Source organism: Artemia sp. Qi Xiang Cuo, chromosome 10 (genome assembly GCF_049724085.1).
Source record: "Artemia sp. Qi Xiang Cuo chromosome 10, ASM4972408v1, whole genome shotgun sequence".
Lineage (NCBI taxonomy): Eukaryota > Metazoa > Arthropoda > Branchiopoda > Anostraca > Artemiidae > Artemia > Artemia sp. Qi Xiang Cuo.
This window is the reverse complement of record NC_142803.1, coordinates 2,454,205-2,472,447: the sequence shown is the minus strand read 5'-3', so window position 1 is coordinate 2,472,447 and position 18,243 is coordinate 2,454,205. Positions and strand designations below refer to the sequence as shown.

The 18,243-nt window shown below is 34.9% G+C and overlaps 1 protein-coding gene across 1 annotated transcript in view; it reads right to left on the bottom strand.

Moving 5' to 3' along the window:
- LOC148947356 (uncharacterized) overlaps nucleotides 1–18,243 on the bottom strand; it is a 273,633-nt gene that overhangs the window by 217,457 nt on the left and 37,933 nt on the right. Inside the window, exon 2 of the mRNA XM_089095775.1 lies at nucleotides 5,410–5,607. Within this exon, the coding sequence (XP_088951901.1) occupies nucleotides 5,410–5,607 (198 nt within the window). The remainder of the gene's footprint in view (nucleotides 1–5,409; nucleotides 5,608–18,243) is intronic.

The following is an 18,243-nucleotide window of genomic DNA, read 5'->3' as shown; positions in this document are numbered from 1 at the left end:
TCTTCAATTATTTTTTGTCCTCATTCAACTACCCTAGGTCCAATCCACTTACTAAAAAAGTTCCATGCGAATCAACCTGATGTAGCACAGTGGATTGATGCTCTGCTTGCCAATACGGAGCAGCAGGGTTCGATCAGCAAGGTTGGGTGACAAGCTTGCTACTTGTCCCTATAAAAACATCCAGAAACTGAAGCGTCGACTCGACGCCATATGCGCCAGCAATGGCTCAGAAGGATCTTATCCTATTTTTTTGTTATCTATGCCAATCAAACAGTTCGTGGTAACGCACTGTAAGTAAGGAGCGACTCAATAGTAACCGAAACTCTAGAAAACGGAATTTTGATACCAACGGATGCATCAAAAGAGTTTGATGTTTATGTTGATTTTAGATATATAAATTTCATCAAGTTTAGTCTTACTCATCAAAAGTTACGCGCCTGAGAAAATATGCCTTATTTTCGAAAAAATGGGAAAATACCCCTTACAAGTCATAGAACCTTAATGAAAATCGCACCATCAAATTCAGCGTAACAAGATAAGATAAGATTTATTCTTCATTAAATACACATATAATATTACATGTTATTAATCCCTCAAAGGCTCATTGGCCTGAACAAAGAGGGACGACATATGAATTACATACTCAGAGATAAAAAACAAAAGAAAATTTAAAATGATCACTTACTCACATATGAAGGAGAAGAAAATAAAATATAGATAAACTGGAAACTATAGAAAAAATTAGAATAAATAAACTAAATTTATTAATTATATTAAATAGAGAACCCTAATGTAGAAGTTTCAAGCTCCTATATGCAAAAGTGGAATTTTGTTGCTTTTTTTGTCAGAAGAAAGATCACGGATGCGTGTTTATTAATATTTTTTTTTCTTTCCCTCACAGGTCAACGTATTGACCCAGGGGTCCTAGAATATCGCGGGAGGGCTCATTCGAACGGAAATTAAAAGTTCTAGTGCCCTTTTTAAGTGACCAAAAAAAAAAAATGGAGGAATCAGAATATCATATGAAAAATCTGATTGGCTTAAATTAGTGCTGGCTAAATCCCTGTATTTATAAAGTTCTCATTTTGAATGAGCATTTAGGATATTTGAAAGTTTTGTCTTGGTTGCTTATGCTTCGGAAACGCAGGCAACATATTCGCGATAGTTCACTTCTTTTCATTATTACTGGACAAAAATCCTACTTTTCAGTTTTGCCATTTCCCCCAAGTTTCAAAATGATTTGCTTTCCATAAGCAGGGCTGTATCCAGGATTTTTTTTTTTTTGGGGGGGGGGTACAAAAAGCTTTTAAAATGCATCAAAAATTGTTTTATATTCATTTTTGTTACGTTTTTACCAATCGGACGAACATTTCGGGGGTGGGGAGGGGTCAAACCCCCCTGGTTTTAGCCTTGTCCATAAGTGTCAATTTTCTTTCTTTGTAGACACCCAATTAAAGGGTCCCCACTAGGCTATCTGCTATCTGGTGAGCATCAAGGAGCGTTTCTTACCCCACTGAACCTGGCACAAGTCGTCACATGGTATGCACGATTTTTGAAATTGGCAACTCCTGACACTCACTTAGACGAGAACGGATAAGAACATTCCAGACAGTAAAGTTCAATTGAAGAAACTACTTGAATCGACAAAGAAGAGCCTTTGCAAAATGATAAGCTTATACTTAGATATTGTAGCTAAGAAAACTCGCTTTCGGTGAAACAGAACCCCAAAAAACTTGCCCCCAAGGAAAACACAGTCCTGGGAAACTAATTTTAATGGAAAAATTGTTTCCAGAAGATATATCTATCTATTTAATTGGCTAATGCTTGCAACTCTTAGCTCTGAAAATAATCATATGATGTTATCCAACGAGTACCTGAAGCCATCCTACCAAGCAGGTATTTCTCATTATACAGTCCAATGAGCATGATAAAATTATAAGAGAGGAAATTGGTGCTAGCCTAGTATTCAATAGATAAATCACAGACGCCATCTACCATTTGGTGTCTTCCTTTGGCCCAAAGATAAGATAAGATAAAATATGATTTATTCTTCATTAAATACACATACAATATTACATGTTATTATTCCCCCAAAGGCTCATTGGCATGTGCAGTTCAATTTCGCAGGATGGCAGTTCAATTTTGTAGTGTATTGACTGTTTGGACTTCCCAAATACAAAACACTGTATCCGAAGGACTAATCACAAGCCTAAATTTTTACCATATTCATTACCTGTACCATCACCATTATAAATGTTTACGTTCGACATAGTTTTTTTTTAAGTAGATTAGAAAGCAGTTTTTCTTAAGCAGTGTTGCTAGAAATGCCTGAGTGTGACTCGGTTTCAGACCTTGTTAAAGTAGTTGATGTCCCAAACTTTTGATTTTTTTTAAGTATAACTAGTACCTGAACAAAATGGGGTGTTCGAAGTTTCCTATTATATGATGATTTCTTATGGTATAATAGTGTTTTTTGCACTAAAATTCCTAAGGCGCATTCTAGAAACAATGTATATACAAAACAAAAACAACTGTCTTTTCGAGAATCTGGTTAAACTTTTGCAAAACAATTAGCTCCACGCGAATCAGCATGAAACGCTGATTGGCAAGTATTATTCATTTACACTTGGTTTCAAGTGCGGTAAGTCCACTTTTTTCCAAGCGCGGTAAGTCTGACTTTCGTGCAAAATTGTTGATGCTCTCCTGTAGAATTTTCAAAAATGCCGATACACTATTTTGGGATTGGGCAGCCGGAATAAAGTCTTCTTTCTGCGGACAGGATTTCGACTTAAAATAAATCTTGAAAATAAAAATGCTGATTAATCCTCAGTTACAGAAAAATTTTCAGCGCCAATTATATGTTATTCGAGATAAATCGTAACGAATATACAATTTACTTTAAAATTTTCTGCTTTTTTAATGAAGTCGCCAGAAGCTGTACTGTATATTCCAGTAGTTTTTAACCCCTGTGTCGAGGATCCTATTTCTATAACCTCCCCATCCTCTTCGATAAACTGAGGTTTTCCAACCTCACAAACGAACATAATATACGGGTTCTCTCTTTATTTCTGTCCCAAAAGAGAATGTTCCTCCAGCCCCCCTAAAGGATGTACTTACAAAAGGGATGCTGCTGATAAATTGTAAGATATTTTAGCTTCAGAAGATCCGTAAAAATTCTAGCCAGGGGAGAGGCACAAAGACAAAATAGCAGGTAAAATTTAGGGAAAAAATTGTGTAGAGCTTCGACAATGCATGTAAAACTCCCAAGGGTGCTGATAGTCGAAGGGAGAATCTGAAAAGGCATTTTTACAATCATTTTCTTAACCTTTTCTGAATTATAAGCACAACAGGGGGTAATTATGTACTACTTGCAGCACAAACCATACTAATTTTCAGCGAGAAGCACTGGAGAGGGAAGGAATGGAGGTAAGAAATTGGAAATACCTCCCTTTCCTCTAACATCTATTCGGCAGTGAATTTATTCACCAAAAATTTTTTTATTAGGCACGACGCTTTCCCGAGTAAAATGTTTATTTATTTTATTTATTTATTTTAAATATTATTATATTTATTTATTAGTCACTGTTATGGAGTGACTAATAAACTAATATTTATTTGTAATAAATAAATATATTATTATATCTGTTTATTAGTCACTGTTATGGAGGGGAGAAAGAATAGAGATGGGAACTCGAAAGTAGATTCTTGATCCCTACTTTGGGCAAAAGATCCACCTGCGAAAGTCTCATAAATTCAGCACAACAATTTTTCAAATCCCGTATTTCTTTATATTAAAAAGCTCTATGTGTTGTAATACATATATGGAAGAAAACAATTATACACAGCGTTATTTCAATCAGAGGATATAACACTATATAGGAGCGCATTCAATTAATTTTTTTCAGGGAGCAAATACAGAAACTGTTTTATCATGACAGACGAGCTGGAAGAAATTGAGTTTTACATAACAGTTCAGTTGCCAAAAAAATGAGGTTAGAGGTAACAACTTTCCCAGGGTGCCCCTAGGAACGATTAAAGACCTATTACTGCTAATTTCAGTCACCATCCAAACATCGGCCATCTTCCCCTGTGTTTGACCACGAAACAGGTATTTGAGAAATACATTGCCGAAGTAGAATGCTTTGAAGGTGGTAAAGCCTGCCAAAATTACGCCCGGAAGAGGGGGGGAAGGCAATCCCCCAGGACATATGAAGCACCAATTGAAGTGCAAGAAAAAATCCACTGAGGAGCAATCCGAGGTAGGAGAAAGGAGTTCTCTTGCTTTTACCGGTCCTTATGGTCAACTGCCACTTCCGACTGATGGCTGCAAAGTGGTGGGTGACTCTCTCTCTCTCTCTCTCTTTTGAGGGACGAGTGTTGCCACTCAAGACCTGTCTGGAGCTGGCAGGTGGCATTCTTGGAATAAGGTAAAAAAAAATGGTGGACCCTTAACACTACCAATGAAGGCTCTCCTAGAAAAAGATACACTATATATATATATATATATATATATATATATATATATATATATATATATATATATATATATATATATATATATATATATATATTATATATATATATATATATATATATACATTGCACAAAGTGACAATGGGATATAGGGGGGAAGATATAAAATCAAGCGATCTTTAGAAAGCTGTTTCTTTCAAAACCGGCCTTTAAAAATCACGGCGCAGTAGAAGTGTGCCATACGTGACGGAACAAGTGGCAACCAGATATGGAGCGATTGGCAGAAAGTAAGCAGGCGCTCGACATGCCACGAAAAAATGACGGTCTAAATCTGTTCTATTTCCAGTAATTATCATATAATGATAAAAAGTTATCCTCACAGGAAACTCATCGACCATTATAACAAAGGGTAAGACATGCTTTAATAAACTAAAACACTTTAGAGGGTGTAACTACCCTCTCCACAAAAGATTACGAGTCATTAGAAGGAAGTATGCTTTGTTAAGTATTGTGGCGATACTGGCGCTCTTTAATTAAAAAGCAAAACCGAAAAACACACAAAAAATTACTGCTTTAGACACGGCAGGGACGTACCGCAAGAACTCATTTTGGGAGGAGGGAAGTATTTTTTTGAAACAGCAAGACGAAAGAGACTTATATAACGAGAAATATATAGGCCAGAAGATATCAGCGAGGGTGCAGGCCCACCAGTCCCCTCCCCTATCGTATATGCCTGAAACACAGGCTATGCACATGTTTTGAAAACCCTTTTTTTACATACTGTGCTAAAAGGACTGGAATATTGACTTTAGTCGAGCAAGAAGCCCATGCCTAAACTTGATTATAGTCAGAACAAATATTTACATTTAAGGTCATTTCTGTAACTCACAACTAAAAATTAAATTCAATAGGAAACAACCATTAAATTTCCCTTACCGTTTTGGGGGAAGTTTCCTTTGTAAGGGCGGTGAACAGGGAACCCTAGTGGCAGTTGAAAATTGTGACAGCGGTGGCGCTGATGGTTGAACCTCTTCATTTCCAGCAAAACGACCTCTCGCCCTCAAAAAGGATAAACGCGGTGATGATACAGGGGTGGAATCTCCTTCAGGTCGCACTAACTGAGGAATTTGATCACTGTAAGGAAAATGTACCTTAGATAAATCTAAATAAAGCTTTAGCTGAAATGAGGTGTATAACCAAGGAATTAAATTAAATTCGGGAATTTTTTTCAACTAAATTAAATTCAAATAATGAAGTGTTAGCTGAAATGAGGGATTTGGTCACTGTAAGAAAATGACTTCTTAGATAGCGCTAATTAAATTTAAGCTAAAATGAGGTGTAAAATAACGATTGATTATCATCAGAGGACTATATTGGAAGCTATTAAAAGGCCAGTATTTTTTCTTTTCTTTTTTGAAGATAATCAAAAACTTTATTAATATTCAACATTCTGAATAATGACGGTCGGGCGTACAAAATCGGACGCCAAATTTCACACTCCACGCCATAAACCTTACAGATAAACCACCAGACTAATATATTATAATAATACCCACAGAGTTCATCCCCGAAAAAAACAATGCACAAATGAAATGAACAGATTCAAAATCATTCTTGCTAAAAAGAATTATTGTGCAAAAATATACATAAGAAAAATATTTAGGCTATATATTCGCCGACCACCACCGATGCGTAAGTGTATTCTATGCCCAAGTATTTATAGCATTTTATAACAAATGGCAAAATGATCTTTCACCCCTCCGCCTAGATTTTGATTTTTTTTTTTTTTTTTTTGTAATTAGGCCTAAACTGAAAAAAAACGCGCCAAAATAAACAGAGTTACCCCTTCCCCGATTTTAAAAAACATCTTTTTTTGCTTCTAATTGACTTCCTTATTGTTGTATCTGATATTGGATGAAGGAGGAACGTGAGCTGGTTAAGGATGGTTGGCCCCCAACCCCCCATTGCAATTCCTGGACTGTAAAGTCCAATGCCGTATATATATATATATATATATATATATATATATATATATATATATATATATATATATATATATATATATATACCTTTACCTTTTTTTTAGGAACGTGAGCAGTTGTGTTAGCCTCAGGTGGCTTGGGGCTACAGTGAGTTGTTAGTAGTATTAGTAGTAGTCGAGGTACTGTTCTATTAGCTGCAACCCAGTAGCGAAGATGATAAAAGAAACTAATTAAACTGGTTATTTCAACGGAGAAATCCTATGCCGAGATTGCAAACAGTGGTTTGTACAATGTTTAAACTGTTGTTTCTTGGGGTTTAGGGGGGGAAGGAACCTAGGTTAGGTTGCGTATTATAATATGTGCAATGATTTACCCCCCCCCCCACCCTCCTAATGTGCAAATATATAGCCGACATTTGTTTTTAAACTATTATATTTTCATCATATTTTGTTTTATTTCATTAGCATTAACCGAACTTCACTTCTCGCGTGGGTTGCAGCTAATAGAACAGTACCGTAGTCGATATTTGCTTGGTCTTTATTTGTGTTTGATTTCTTTATTTGTTGTTGATACTTTTTGGACGAAGTTGAATCATCCTTTGACGTCAAAGAGCTCGATTTAACATTATTCTTCTGATGAGCCCTAAATGGAAGGTTTTACTTGGAAATATTTTGCTAGATTTAAGGTGCTTTTGCTGGTAATTTTACATCGACTTACATTTATTGATGACAACTTTGCATGGATTTGGACTTTTCTATTTGGTTGATGGTTTGGGTATACTGTTTGGTCCTAGGTAGTTGAGTGGATGTGTAAGGTGAGAGCCTCGTTCAAGTGCACATTTGTCTCAATTGCTGGATTAGGACTACAGTTTTTTTTTTTTTTTTTTTTTTTTTTTTTTTTGCCAAGTAATTACCTCTTAAACATAATAACAGCCCACGACATGTCACTTCCTTCTCTCAACGCTTTTCTTAAGTTTTTGCGTTATGAAATTCGTTGGAAAATAAACCTTTGACTGGTTATAAAAAACACAAAATTAAATAAAGAATCCATTACATACAACAATAACTACATATTTGACCTACCCTACTTTTCGATACAGTTACAATACACATTCAAGCACTAATTAGACATAATAAGGGCTTGAATGCTATACTCAGCTTATCCACACTCATCTGAGTACACCTTCCCAGGCAATTATGTAGGAGAAAAGGGCCTTCCCTCCTCAAAATTACAAGATTTCCTCATTAGTTTTCAAAGCTTTTATTAATGACAATTCTCATGACGCCAAATTGCTAAAGCTCGGAGCCTGACATGCCACTGGTTAACTACTTACCCAGGTTTTCCCACTAGAAATGTGAGGGGTTTATATTCACGAAAATACAGGTTAGAGGACAAAATGTGCTTTTTAAGGTCTATGGGACAATTTGATTGTTTTCGGACTTATTCAATGAAAATACCAAAAAAAAGTACTTATGAATGATATTATCAGAAGTGCTATTTTTATATTGGGGGAATCTGGATTTAGTAAAATGACTTCCTCGTTATATTTTTTTGAAAATACCCTTTTTGAATCTTCATTTCTAAAACCGAAAAAAATTGCCCCCTAGACTTTAAAAAATAGATTTTGCTCCCCCCCCCTAAACTTCCGCAAATAGATACTTCTGACCTTTCTTAGGAGAAATGATCCTCCCCCTACAGATACGCCTGAGAAATGTGTCAGTTGAACTTCCTTTTAAAGGAATCAACAGTTGGGTTGCCAGAGACTCCCCCGGGGAATGATTTTAAGTAGAAACGCACTCAGCATAAAAATCTGCCGCCTGTCACTTCATTTTTCAGCTTCTTCTTATCCCCAAAGTAAACCATTGCTAAAAAGGTTCGGACTGGGGATAAAACTAGGACTAAGTACTTGAACCATCACTCAACAAAAGAACAGTGAACCATCCATGAACCATTAAAAGAACAGTCAAATATGTTGGCCCAATCAAACTCGCCAAACTAACTCAGAAAATCCCGGCAAGGTTTTTATGGTAAGAAACTCATTGGCAACCCCTTCCTAGAACGTGGGAAGATTATGATTACCAAGAACGTGAACTGCGAAACATTCAGACAAACTAATAAGGGCCGTATAAAACAAACAAAATGGTACGCTGACTTCTCCCATAGTTTCTTCACATGACAACACTTGACCTGACACTCCTCAGGGTAACCGAGGACGTTAAAGTTAGACTTTTCTATATTTTGGCACCAAGCCATTATCATCTCTTCCTGCATATGAAGAAATGGCTTGCGCCTTGGTCATGATTAGGAGCTGAAAAATGAGGCCACAGGCTGGCTCAAGGCACATACAGCAGATTTTACGCTGATATAGCTTGCGTGTTGGTCACGATGAAGAGCTGAAAGATGAAGTCACAGGCTGGCTCAGGTAGCAGATTTTACGCTGATGAAATTCCTAAGCTAGTGTAGAGACAACACGATAAATAGATCTGATAAGGAGATATGATAATCGTAAATAGATATGATATCCTCCTTTTCCGATTATGAGGAAACGGCTTGCCCTTTGCTGGTGATGAGGAGCTGAAAGATAAGGTCAAAGACTGGATCAATGCATAGGCAGCAGATTTCAACGTTGGTAATTCCTAAGCTATTACAGAGGTGGGATAAGTGCTTGAATTTATATGGTAATTATGCTACAAAGTAGAGCAAATATACAGTTTTCAGATCTATCTCATTAAATGAGAAATAATTGTATATTTGTAAATTATTTCTGGGCTGAAAATTAGCACGCTGCTATTTATCGGTATGAAAAAACGATTTAGATTTTAGGTCAAGACTTTGCGAAAACTCGTTTCCCCCTTCCATCTCCCTCAATATCTTTCATAAATCGTCTGCTGACTGAAATTAGAAATTCGTGAAGGTTGAAATACTTCAGCGTATGTAGGATGAGTTTCAAAACGTAATTCCTTTGGAGACAAATCAGTTGATTTCAAGCTTTTAGGGATTCAATAAAAAAAAACTGAAAGTAAGTTTTTTTAACTGAAAGTAAGGAGGGACATTAAAACTACATTTGGTGTTTTTTTTTTTATAATAAGTCGGAGGGGAGTATCCCTGATGTAAGTAAATATTGAAATGTCTAGATAGTTTTCTAAGTAGATGATTGAAATGAGCATATCCCTTTGAACTAATCAAATTTGATGAATTTATCATCTCTTCCTCGATATGAAGAAACAGCCTAGATCTCAGCACTGATTAGGGTGAGAAGCTGAAAAATAAGGTTAAAGGCTGGCTCATGTCAGAGGCGGCAGATTTTTATGTTCATAAGATTCCTAAGCTAGTGCCTAGTATTTGAATATATACGGTAAGTTAAGATAAAATTTATTACTGAAAAAACGGCTATCAAAACCATAATTGGGCCGAATTCCCACTTTTGCGTCAATAAACAAAAAAGAGCTAAAAAACAAACAACAACGAAAAAATTATAAAAGGGTCAATGTCAAGTACGTAAAAATGCTAAAAACAATTAAAAATTCATAAAATTAAAGGCCAATGCCTAATCAGCGAAATGTCAAAATAATGGCAACTATATTGCAAAGCAGAGCAAGCATGTAGTTTTCACATGCGCTAAATATCTTATTTTTATTTAATTTTGTGTTGTTTTCTGATCAACTGGAGATGACTATCCCTGATGCAAGAAGATATTGACGTGTCTAGGCCAACCTCCTAGTTTGACGAAATGAAAAATTGATATTTCCCAGACACTGAACTGACAAAACACTGAACTCCCAAACATTGGAGAGGCAAACTTAACTCCCAAACATTGGAGAGGCAAACTGAACTCCCAAACATTAATACTGCGGAGTTTATGTTTGCATTTTTAAGAAAACTTATGTATTATAGCCTACTTGTGCATTATACCCACTCTTTTATATATGTCAAATGAGACGTGGCAGTTACCGGGACACATATGCGGGAGAGATACCCGATCATAAAACAGTTGTTGGAGTCGAGCTGTGTGAAACGGGTGATCTGAAATGAATGATAAACGGCAATAAAGGGCACCGAGATAGGCCTACTCACCGCCAACATTTATCAACTTGCTTAGCCGAGCACATGTGGCGTACGAAAGTGAAGTGTGAAGGTAGAGATAATTTTACAGCGATTCTCGAAGACATAATAGCGTTCTGGGCGCATAATTGTAACATGTAATTATTGTAATTTTGTTAATAAACCATTAGGCTATAATCGGGTATCTGCCCCCCCCCTAATGTGCAAATATATAGCCCAAATTTGTTTCTAAGCCATTATATATTCATCCTATTTTATTTCATTAGCAGTAACCAAACTAGCAGTATATAAAAGAGTGGGTATAATGCACAAGTACCCACATTTTTTACACAATCTAATAGAAATTTACTTAATAAATAATCGTTTATTTATTATTATGTATATATTTCATTTGTAATTTAAATGAAAGGTATTCATTCAAACATATCTTTAAACTTTAATGATATGTTTAAATATTCATTAAATTTAAATTTCACAGCATAATATAAATCTTTCATTTCATGAAGTTGCGCAAAAGTACAATCCTGTGTAAGATACATCACCTCCTTCAGGTAAATGAAAACATTAGACATTAGGCTAGTTTAAATAACCTGGATTTTAGTTTAATATTTGGCCGTTTTCTTATCGACATTCACGATACTTTATCTAAATACAAACGAAAAAGAAAGCCCTTTTATCTACCCTTACAAAATTTTCTATTGCCTTCAGCATAGGGGATCATACACATAAGAACAACTCAAAAATTTCTCAAATAAAATATTAAGATAACAACTACTCAAAAACACAAATGTTCATTATACATTAAATAATTTATTATACACTAGAATCATCTTTGAAATTTATATGGTGGTTATTAATGCAACTTGAAACATTTTCCTTAGGGAGGAAGGTCATTTCAAGACAAACGAGTCATTTTTTTTTTTTTTTTATTGTTGCATGGAAGAAAATTTTGTTCAAAGAATCTCGGCCAATAGCTTTTTTGGAGTTCAGGGTAAAAGACGTTTCTAATTGAGAAAGTATTCTGCTTTCTTTACCCTCGACCCTACCTGAAAATGCATGCATGCTTTGATTTGGGTCAAATAAAATCAACAAACCCCAGATGGCGTAGTGACATTTCTTTTCAACGATAGGGCCAGTTTCCAAACTTATCCAAGTTTTCACATACGCCAGTTTCCAATCTTACCCAGAATCCAACGCGTTTTATATACGCGTTGGATGTAATTGTTAAACTTAAATATATATAATAGGAGGATCACAAAATGGAAGTGGGCTTTAAGAAAAGAAGAAAAATGATATGATGCATGTTAATCAACTTGTCCATGGGAGCCATACCAATTAACGTTCTGTAATTACTGCAGACGTTGTTAATGACAGCAAAAAGGGGAAGAAAAAAATTCAGTTGCCTGATTTATTTTTGCCAAGACTTGAAATTCATATCACTGTAGTCACTCAAGCTTGAATTGCTTATTAGAAAACAGCTCGATGACCACACGCAAGTACTCTTAATTAGAGTTGCAACTCCGAAAATCGCACTATTTAGACACTTTGCTTTGTAAAGGAGTTTTTGTGAGCAATTGTTCTTATGCAAGAGTAACCCAATTAAAACTCGATCATTTCCATAACTGCCTTTTTTCGTAAAACACATTGTGAGAAACGCATCTTTATTTTGAAGTAATGTAGCATGTAGATGGCTATACAAGGGTTATGTATGTATATATATATATATATATATATATATATATATATATATATATATATATATATATATATATATATATATATATATATATATATATATATATATATATATATATATATATATATAACGTATTTTTTTAATGTTGGTTATAAGAGTGTGATGTCACTTTTCTTTCTTTAATTTGTGTTTCTTTTTTGGATTGGTCTATAGAGTCCAGTATCGCCTGACTTCTGTTGATTAATGATGACGATGGCGAAAAGTGGGGGAGGGAAGGGGGTACATTTGGTCCATCACCATAGGTTTGGAAAAACACCAGTTTTGGGGTATTTTCATTGAAAATGACTTTTGTTTGTTTTTTGTTAACAAAATTGAAAAAAAATTACTCTCTAGAATTAGAACCCCCCCCACACAGCCCCCTAAGTTTTGCGAGTCGACGCTACCGATTGGTGATGAATGGCACCAGGTATTTCTTTTTTCCTTTTTATTGATTGGTTTATTTTTTCTTTTCCTTTTTCAGTTTCAGAGACACGTAGGACACTGAGGAGCAAAGCAATGTTGATTTTCCGGTTGTTTTTTTTCGTTTGTTTGTACGTAAACTATCAATAAAGGAACTTAAATAATTTTTGATGAGACAAATGAGAAAATATTAAGGAAAAATGCAATTGTTTAGCAATTACTGATTTAAAGTATTAGTACTACTGTGTCAGGATTAGTATTATAATATAATGTAATAGGATTTTCGATAAATTGAAAAGTAAATTATTTCGGAGACCACACTGCCTTTCCATGACGATAAATAAAAGTTCAAATAGGGATAAAATCCTTTCAATAGACAGTGTTTCACAAAGAGTGATAGAAATTCACAAAAAATACCAGATATTTCGGTTACATATGCAGTGACCGTCATCAGTAGTAGGCCTAAAACTAGTAAAACAGTTCTACTACTGATGACGGTACTACTGATCGGTAGTTTTTGTGAATTTCAATCACTGTTTGTGAAGCATTGTCTATTAAAAGGCTTTTATCCCTATTTGAACTTTTATTTGTTGAAAAGTAAATATCTAGCTATTTCCCATGCCTCACTAATCGTTACAAAGTTATGGTTAATCGAAGATCTACATAAAATCAAGTTAAAACACATCAAAAAAATATTTATATTTTAACACCAAGTCTTCGGCAAAAAACCAGGGCAGGTTTTAGAACCATTTTCAACATACAACCACGAACATATACCATGTTAGGGATATCCAGTCAAACATCGTATAGAGAAGAGACCCGAAAAATACCGCAAACTAACAAGAAGCAAAATTTTGGTGTACTGATTTTGGTAAATTTTAGAAAATGTCTTGGTTTCGAAAAAGTTCACTTCTCTCAAAAACCTTACACTGTCTTTCCCCAACACCTAGCCTGGCATTTTTGCGATGTGAGCTCACGGTCTGGTATCCCCTAGTGATGGGGTTATATGTGCACCACAGTTTATATAATTAGCAGTATGATCTTTCCCTATCTCACCCATTGTAAAAACCCGGACCGAGGTGCGAGTGCTCCAGAGAACGTATAAACGTAAGCGGCATTAGATCTTTTCACGGGTAGACAAAGTATAATCACCTGCGGAACAAGTACTGACAAAACCACTTGGCCAGCTCACCAATAAGTAGACAATAAGTGCGCAAATAAGTGGGAGGGGCTTTTTGTTCGCATCGAGAATGAAGAGCCAGAAATCATCTGCGATAAACTTACTGCTGATTCTATAAACTGTGATTTGCACCTAGGATTTAAAGAAGTATCTTCCAGTATTAAACTTCTAGCCAACTTAAAAAAAAATGTCTAATAGGAGACTATGAGGAATATTATAAAAGTGCTGACGCTTTGGGGAGGACCCCTCCCCCCCCTAGATAAGTAGGTTATCTGGCTTAAAGTGTCATTAGATTTATGTCAATAGGTTTGCAGGATCAGAAATTGTACCGTGTCGAGTCATAGAAAGTATTAGATTGTGTACAGGAAAGTCTTCTCAGACACTTAGAAGATGTCAGATTCACATTCAATTACCAGTAAAAATGACCATTTCAAGGGTTTGATGGTTAATAACGAGACTTGGGAGAGGGAATATTTTTTATTAAACATTAAAGTGATATCTTTCTGGATTAAGTTTAATCGTTGTTTACATTTTCACGAAACTATTTTTACTTAATGAAGATGTACTGGAACATTCTCAAAATTCAACCCCTCCTTCTTTTTCTGCACGTATGTGAATATAATTTTGGTGTTACACCTAAGACAGTTCGGCAATAAGAGCTAGACCCATATTATAGGAATTATAGGATTTTCCAAAAATTTCCTAATTTTCTTAAAAAAATTTCCTAATTTTCCTAAAAAAATTTCCTAAATTTTCTAAAAAAAAAGCCTAATTTCCCAAAAAAGGGAAATTATGCCAATCAACTCCGGTAGATCCGCAATAATCTTTTTCCAGGGGGGGGGGGATAATAATAAAAAGATATGATTTCATAATTTAAATAAGGAGAGCCCGGAAAGTCGGGAAAAAAAGGATTTCAGAGAGGAACATAATCCCTGTATCAACTAAAGATTTTTAGATTCTGATACTCTTCAAAGCCCCAAGCCTGCAGTAGCTGCCATTAAAAAGACTTATTGGGGCAGATTCAGGCGACCACACACATACGCCCTTAATTGCAAATGCTACTATTAAAATTACAATATTTAGCCATCTGTTAACTATGAATATGCATATGGACCTCCTATGTACAGCTAAAAGGAAAAAAAACCAACATTTTCACTTCATTCAAAGTAGTCGTCCCTATTGCTTCTTTTACAATTAGCGCTTCTTGATTGGCATGGTATAAAGAAGCTATAGCAGTAATAGCTTTTAGTAAAGATTCCTTCAGACACGATTGTGCAACATTTAGCCTAAACTAAGAAAAGAAGTCACTTCGAGTATTCCGTCAGGTTTTAGACCGTGACGTTGGACATTTTGACGTTTTGACGACATTTTGACGTTCGGGATTTTTTTCTGTCAATATTTTCTTGGACTACACTTTCCCATTTATAATAAATACGTATTGAAAACGGGTAAAATTTTTCATAAAAAGGTGAGACTTTGTAAAAACAGCGAAACTGTTTCGTTCAAAAACTTTAGCTACTATACAATAGCTACTGCTTCGCCCTCTCTGACCATACAAGTTCTAAAGCCTATTGCGTCATTTGAGCTTAATTGAAAAACAAATTATACTATATACATTTTTTTTATATATTTGTAATTTTTAAAAATAAGGGAAAAAAATGGATTGCCGAGTTTCTAGGGTTGATATCATTATACATTAAATATTAAATTTATTTTCATTAGTTCTTTTCGATCATCTTGATTATAATAGTGATTACAATATTTTTAATTATAATATTTTTTATTTATCGTCGATGTTTTGAAAAACAAAAGCACATTGTTCAAAATAGTTTTCAAACAAACGCACCTGACGCAATAAGCTTTAAGAATTGTATGGTTAGAAGAGGGGGGAGGGGACAGTAGCTAAACTCCCGCTTGAAGTAATTTTGTACGTTTTAAGTTTGACTTAAAAATTCCATTCAACTTTTAGTCGTTTTAAGATTTATTTTTCATCTATATCATTATCTGTTATCTTTATGTTTGATACGATCATTTATTTTTATTTCTGTTCGTTTTGGATGTCAATTATCCTTTAATTGTAATTTCTGGTCGTTTTAAGTTTGAGTTATTAAAAGGACTTCATTTCTGCTAGATTGATGTGGCTCTATACTTTTCTTTGAAAAACTCTTGTTCTCGGTAAGTTTTTGTTAATAAATATCATATAGACCTATTTAAATGGAGTTATTCTTTCGCTTTTCTGTTTGATTTTGTTTGTATAGCATTGTATGCTTTATACGGCGTAGGACTATATCCAATTAGAATAAAAATGCGAAAAAGGCAGTAGCAATACCCCGAACCTTAGTAAGGTGACAAAGATAGCCGGAGGCATGCCCAGCCACAGCTTTCATTAATCACGTACGTAGAGGACCTTGGGTGCGTGTCCCCTCAAAATCTAGCAAATTTTATAATTTTGTCTTTCCATTTCCTATAGCATTCCATATGATATACCTATTATGATCGTTTTCGCAGTTTTGCTCCCCACCCCAAAAAATTGCTATGTACGTGTCTGATCTTCAACCCTCCTTCTCGTCAAGATCTCAAAATTCTTCGCTTATACCTATAAATTCTCCAACTTTCCATATGCCCACCTATTTGTGGTATTTTTATGATTTTATCCCCCCCCCCGGGCTAAAAAAAATTTGTATGTATGTGACTGGCCAGGAGGACGGGACCGTAATCCCGGCTTACCTCCTAGACGATTATATGTATTAGGACCCATTCACGTCATGGCTCCAGAGTGGCAGTTCTGGCCTCTCTTGCACTAGGGGTAAAATCTTCATTAGCTCCCTTTCCCTGTATCTCCAAAAATTTTCAAATTTTAACAAAATTCTCATTTATCAACAAAATTTTCATTTATTAACAAAATTTTTCTTTTGTTTAAATCTGACTTTTCTTACTGTGTATGGGAAAAGATATGGGAAAAATAAAATTTCAGATTCAATTTGCTAATACTTACTGCCAAATGTTCTTTTAATAAAAATAAAATTTCATAAATTGCAAAATGATTATAAATGTTAGATTTTTTTTCTTTTTAATTTTGCAACCCTAAAATTTCTGCACCTGGGGCAAGTACCCCCTCTGCCCTCCTTAAAACGGCCTCTGCGGCTCCAGCCCTCAGGACCGCGAGGAGGCCTACTTTCTAGACGATTCCATCTAACAGGACCCATTCATGTCGTGTGCATAATCTTTAATATATGTTGATGGTCAAAAAACTTTTATGTTTCATGACAAACCTACAAGACAGATAAAGGACTCGCAGTTTTCAAATACTTCCACGGGACATTTTTCCACTCCCTTGCAAAATAATTCTTGGCTACTTGGAAACGCGCTGAACGTGAATTAACAAAAACTAACAAAATAAGAATTTCGAGAATCCAGAAAGACTGACTGACAGATAAACAGACTAGTAAAGCAAAAATAATACATATAATAAAAAAAAATCAAATATAAAATATAAAAATATACAAATACAAAAATGGTACTTGTATGAAATACCCCCTACCTAATATTCTTCATCTAAGTAGAACCTAAGTATAACCGGTTTTTTTTTCGATGTTTTTTTGGCAAACAAATTTGAGCTATACATTTACACATTAGGGGGGAAGGGAGTAAAGTACCTCTGTAGTGTCCATACTTTGGTTAATAAAGTATTATATTTTCATCACATTTTTTGATATTTCATTAGGATTGAGCGTAAAAGAAACAGACCCGCTATATTTTACCTCCCCCCCCCTAATGTGCAAATATATAGCCCAAATTTGTTTCTAAAGTATTATATTTTAATCTTACTTTGATTTATTTCATGTTCAGGAGTGTGAGTCAGAGAAACATATATGAAGAATATTAGGTAGCATAGACATGGGCGTAGGCAGCATATTGTCTAGGGGGGGGGCAGTCGATAGTGTGATGGAGGGTCTTTTATCAACTGCTTTTCCAACCATCTGCTTTTTCAGCCATATCTAATTTAAATTTGAAGGTCTAAGGGGGGGTGGCACTGCCCCCCTGCCCCCCTCCCTACGCCCATGAGTATAAAAATATACAGATTTGAAAATATACAATATGAAGATATGTAAATTGACTCTGCTACGCGCCATAAGGTCGTATCTGACATTTTCAAACTTCTGAAGTAATTTCCAAGAACCTTACGCTGGGCAATTATGGAAGGGATGGTCAACAGGGCAATTTATGTTCAATCACACTATGATCCTTCTTATATATAATACCTATTACATTACAAGCCTTCTTATAGTAGTTTGCTACATATATATATATATATATATATATATATATATATATATATATATATATATATATATATATATATATATATATATATATATATATTATTGGTT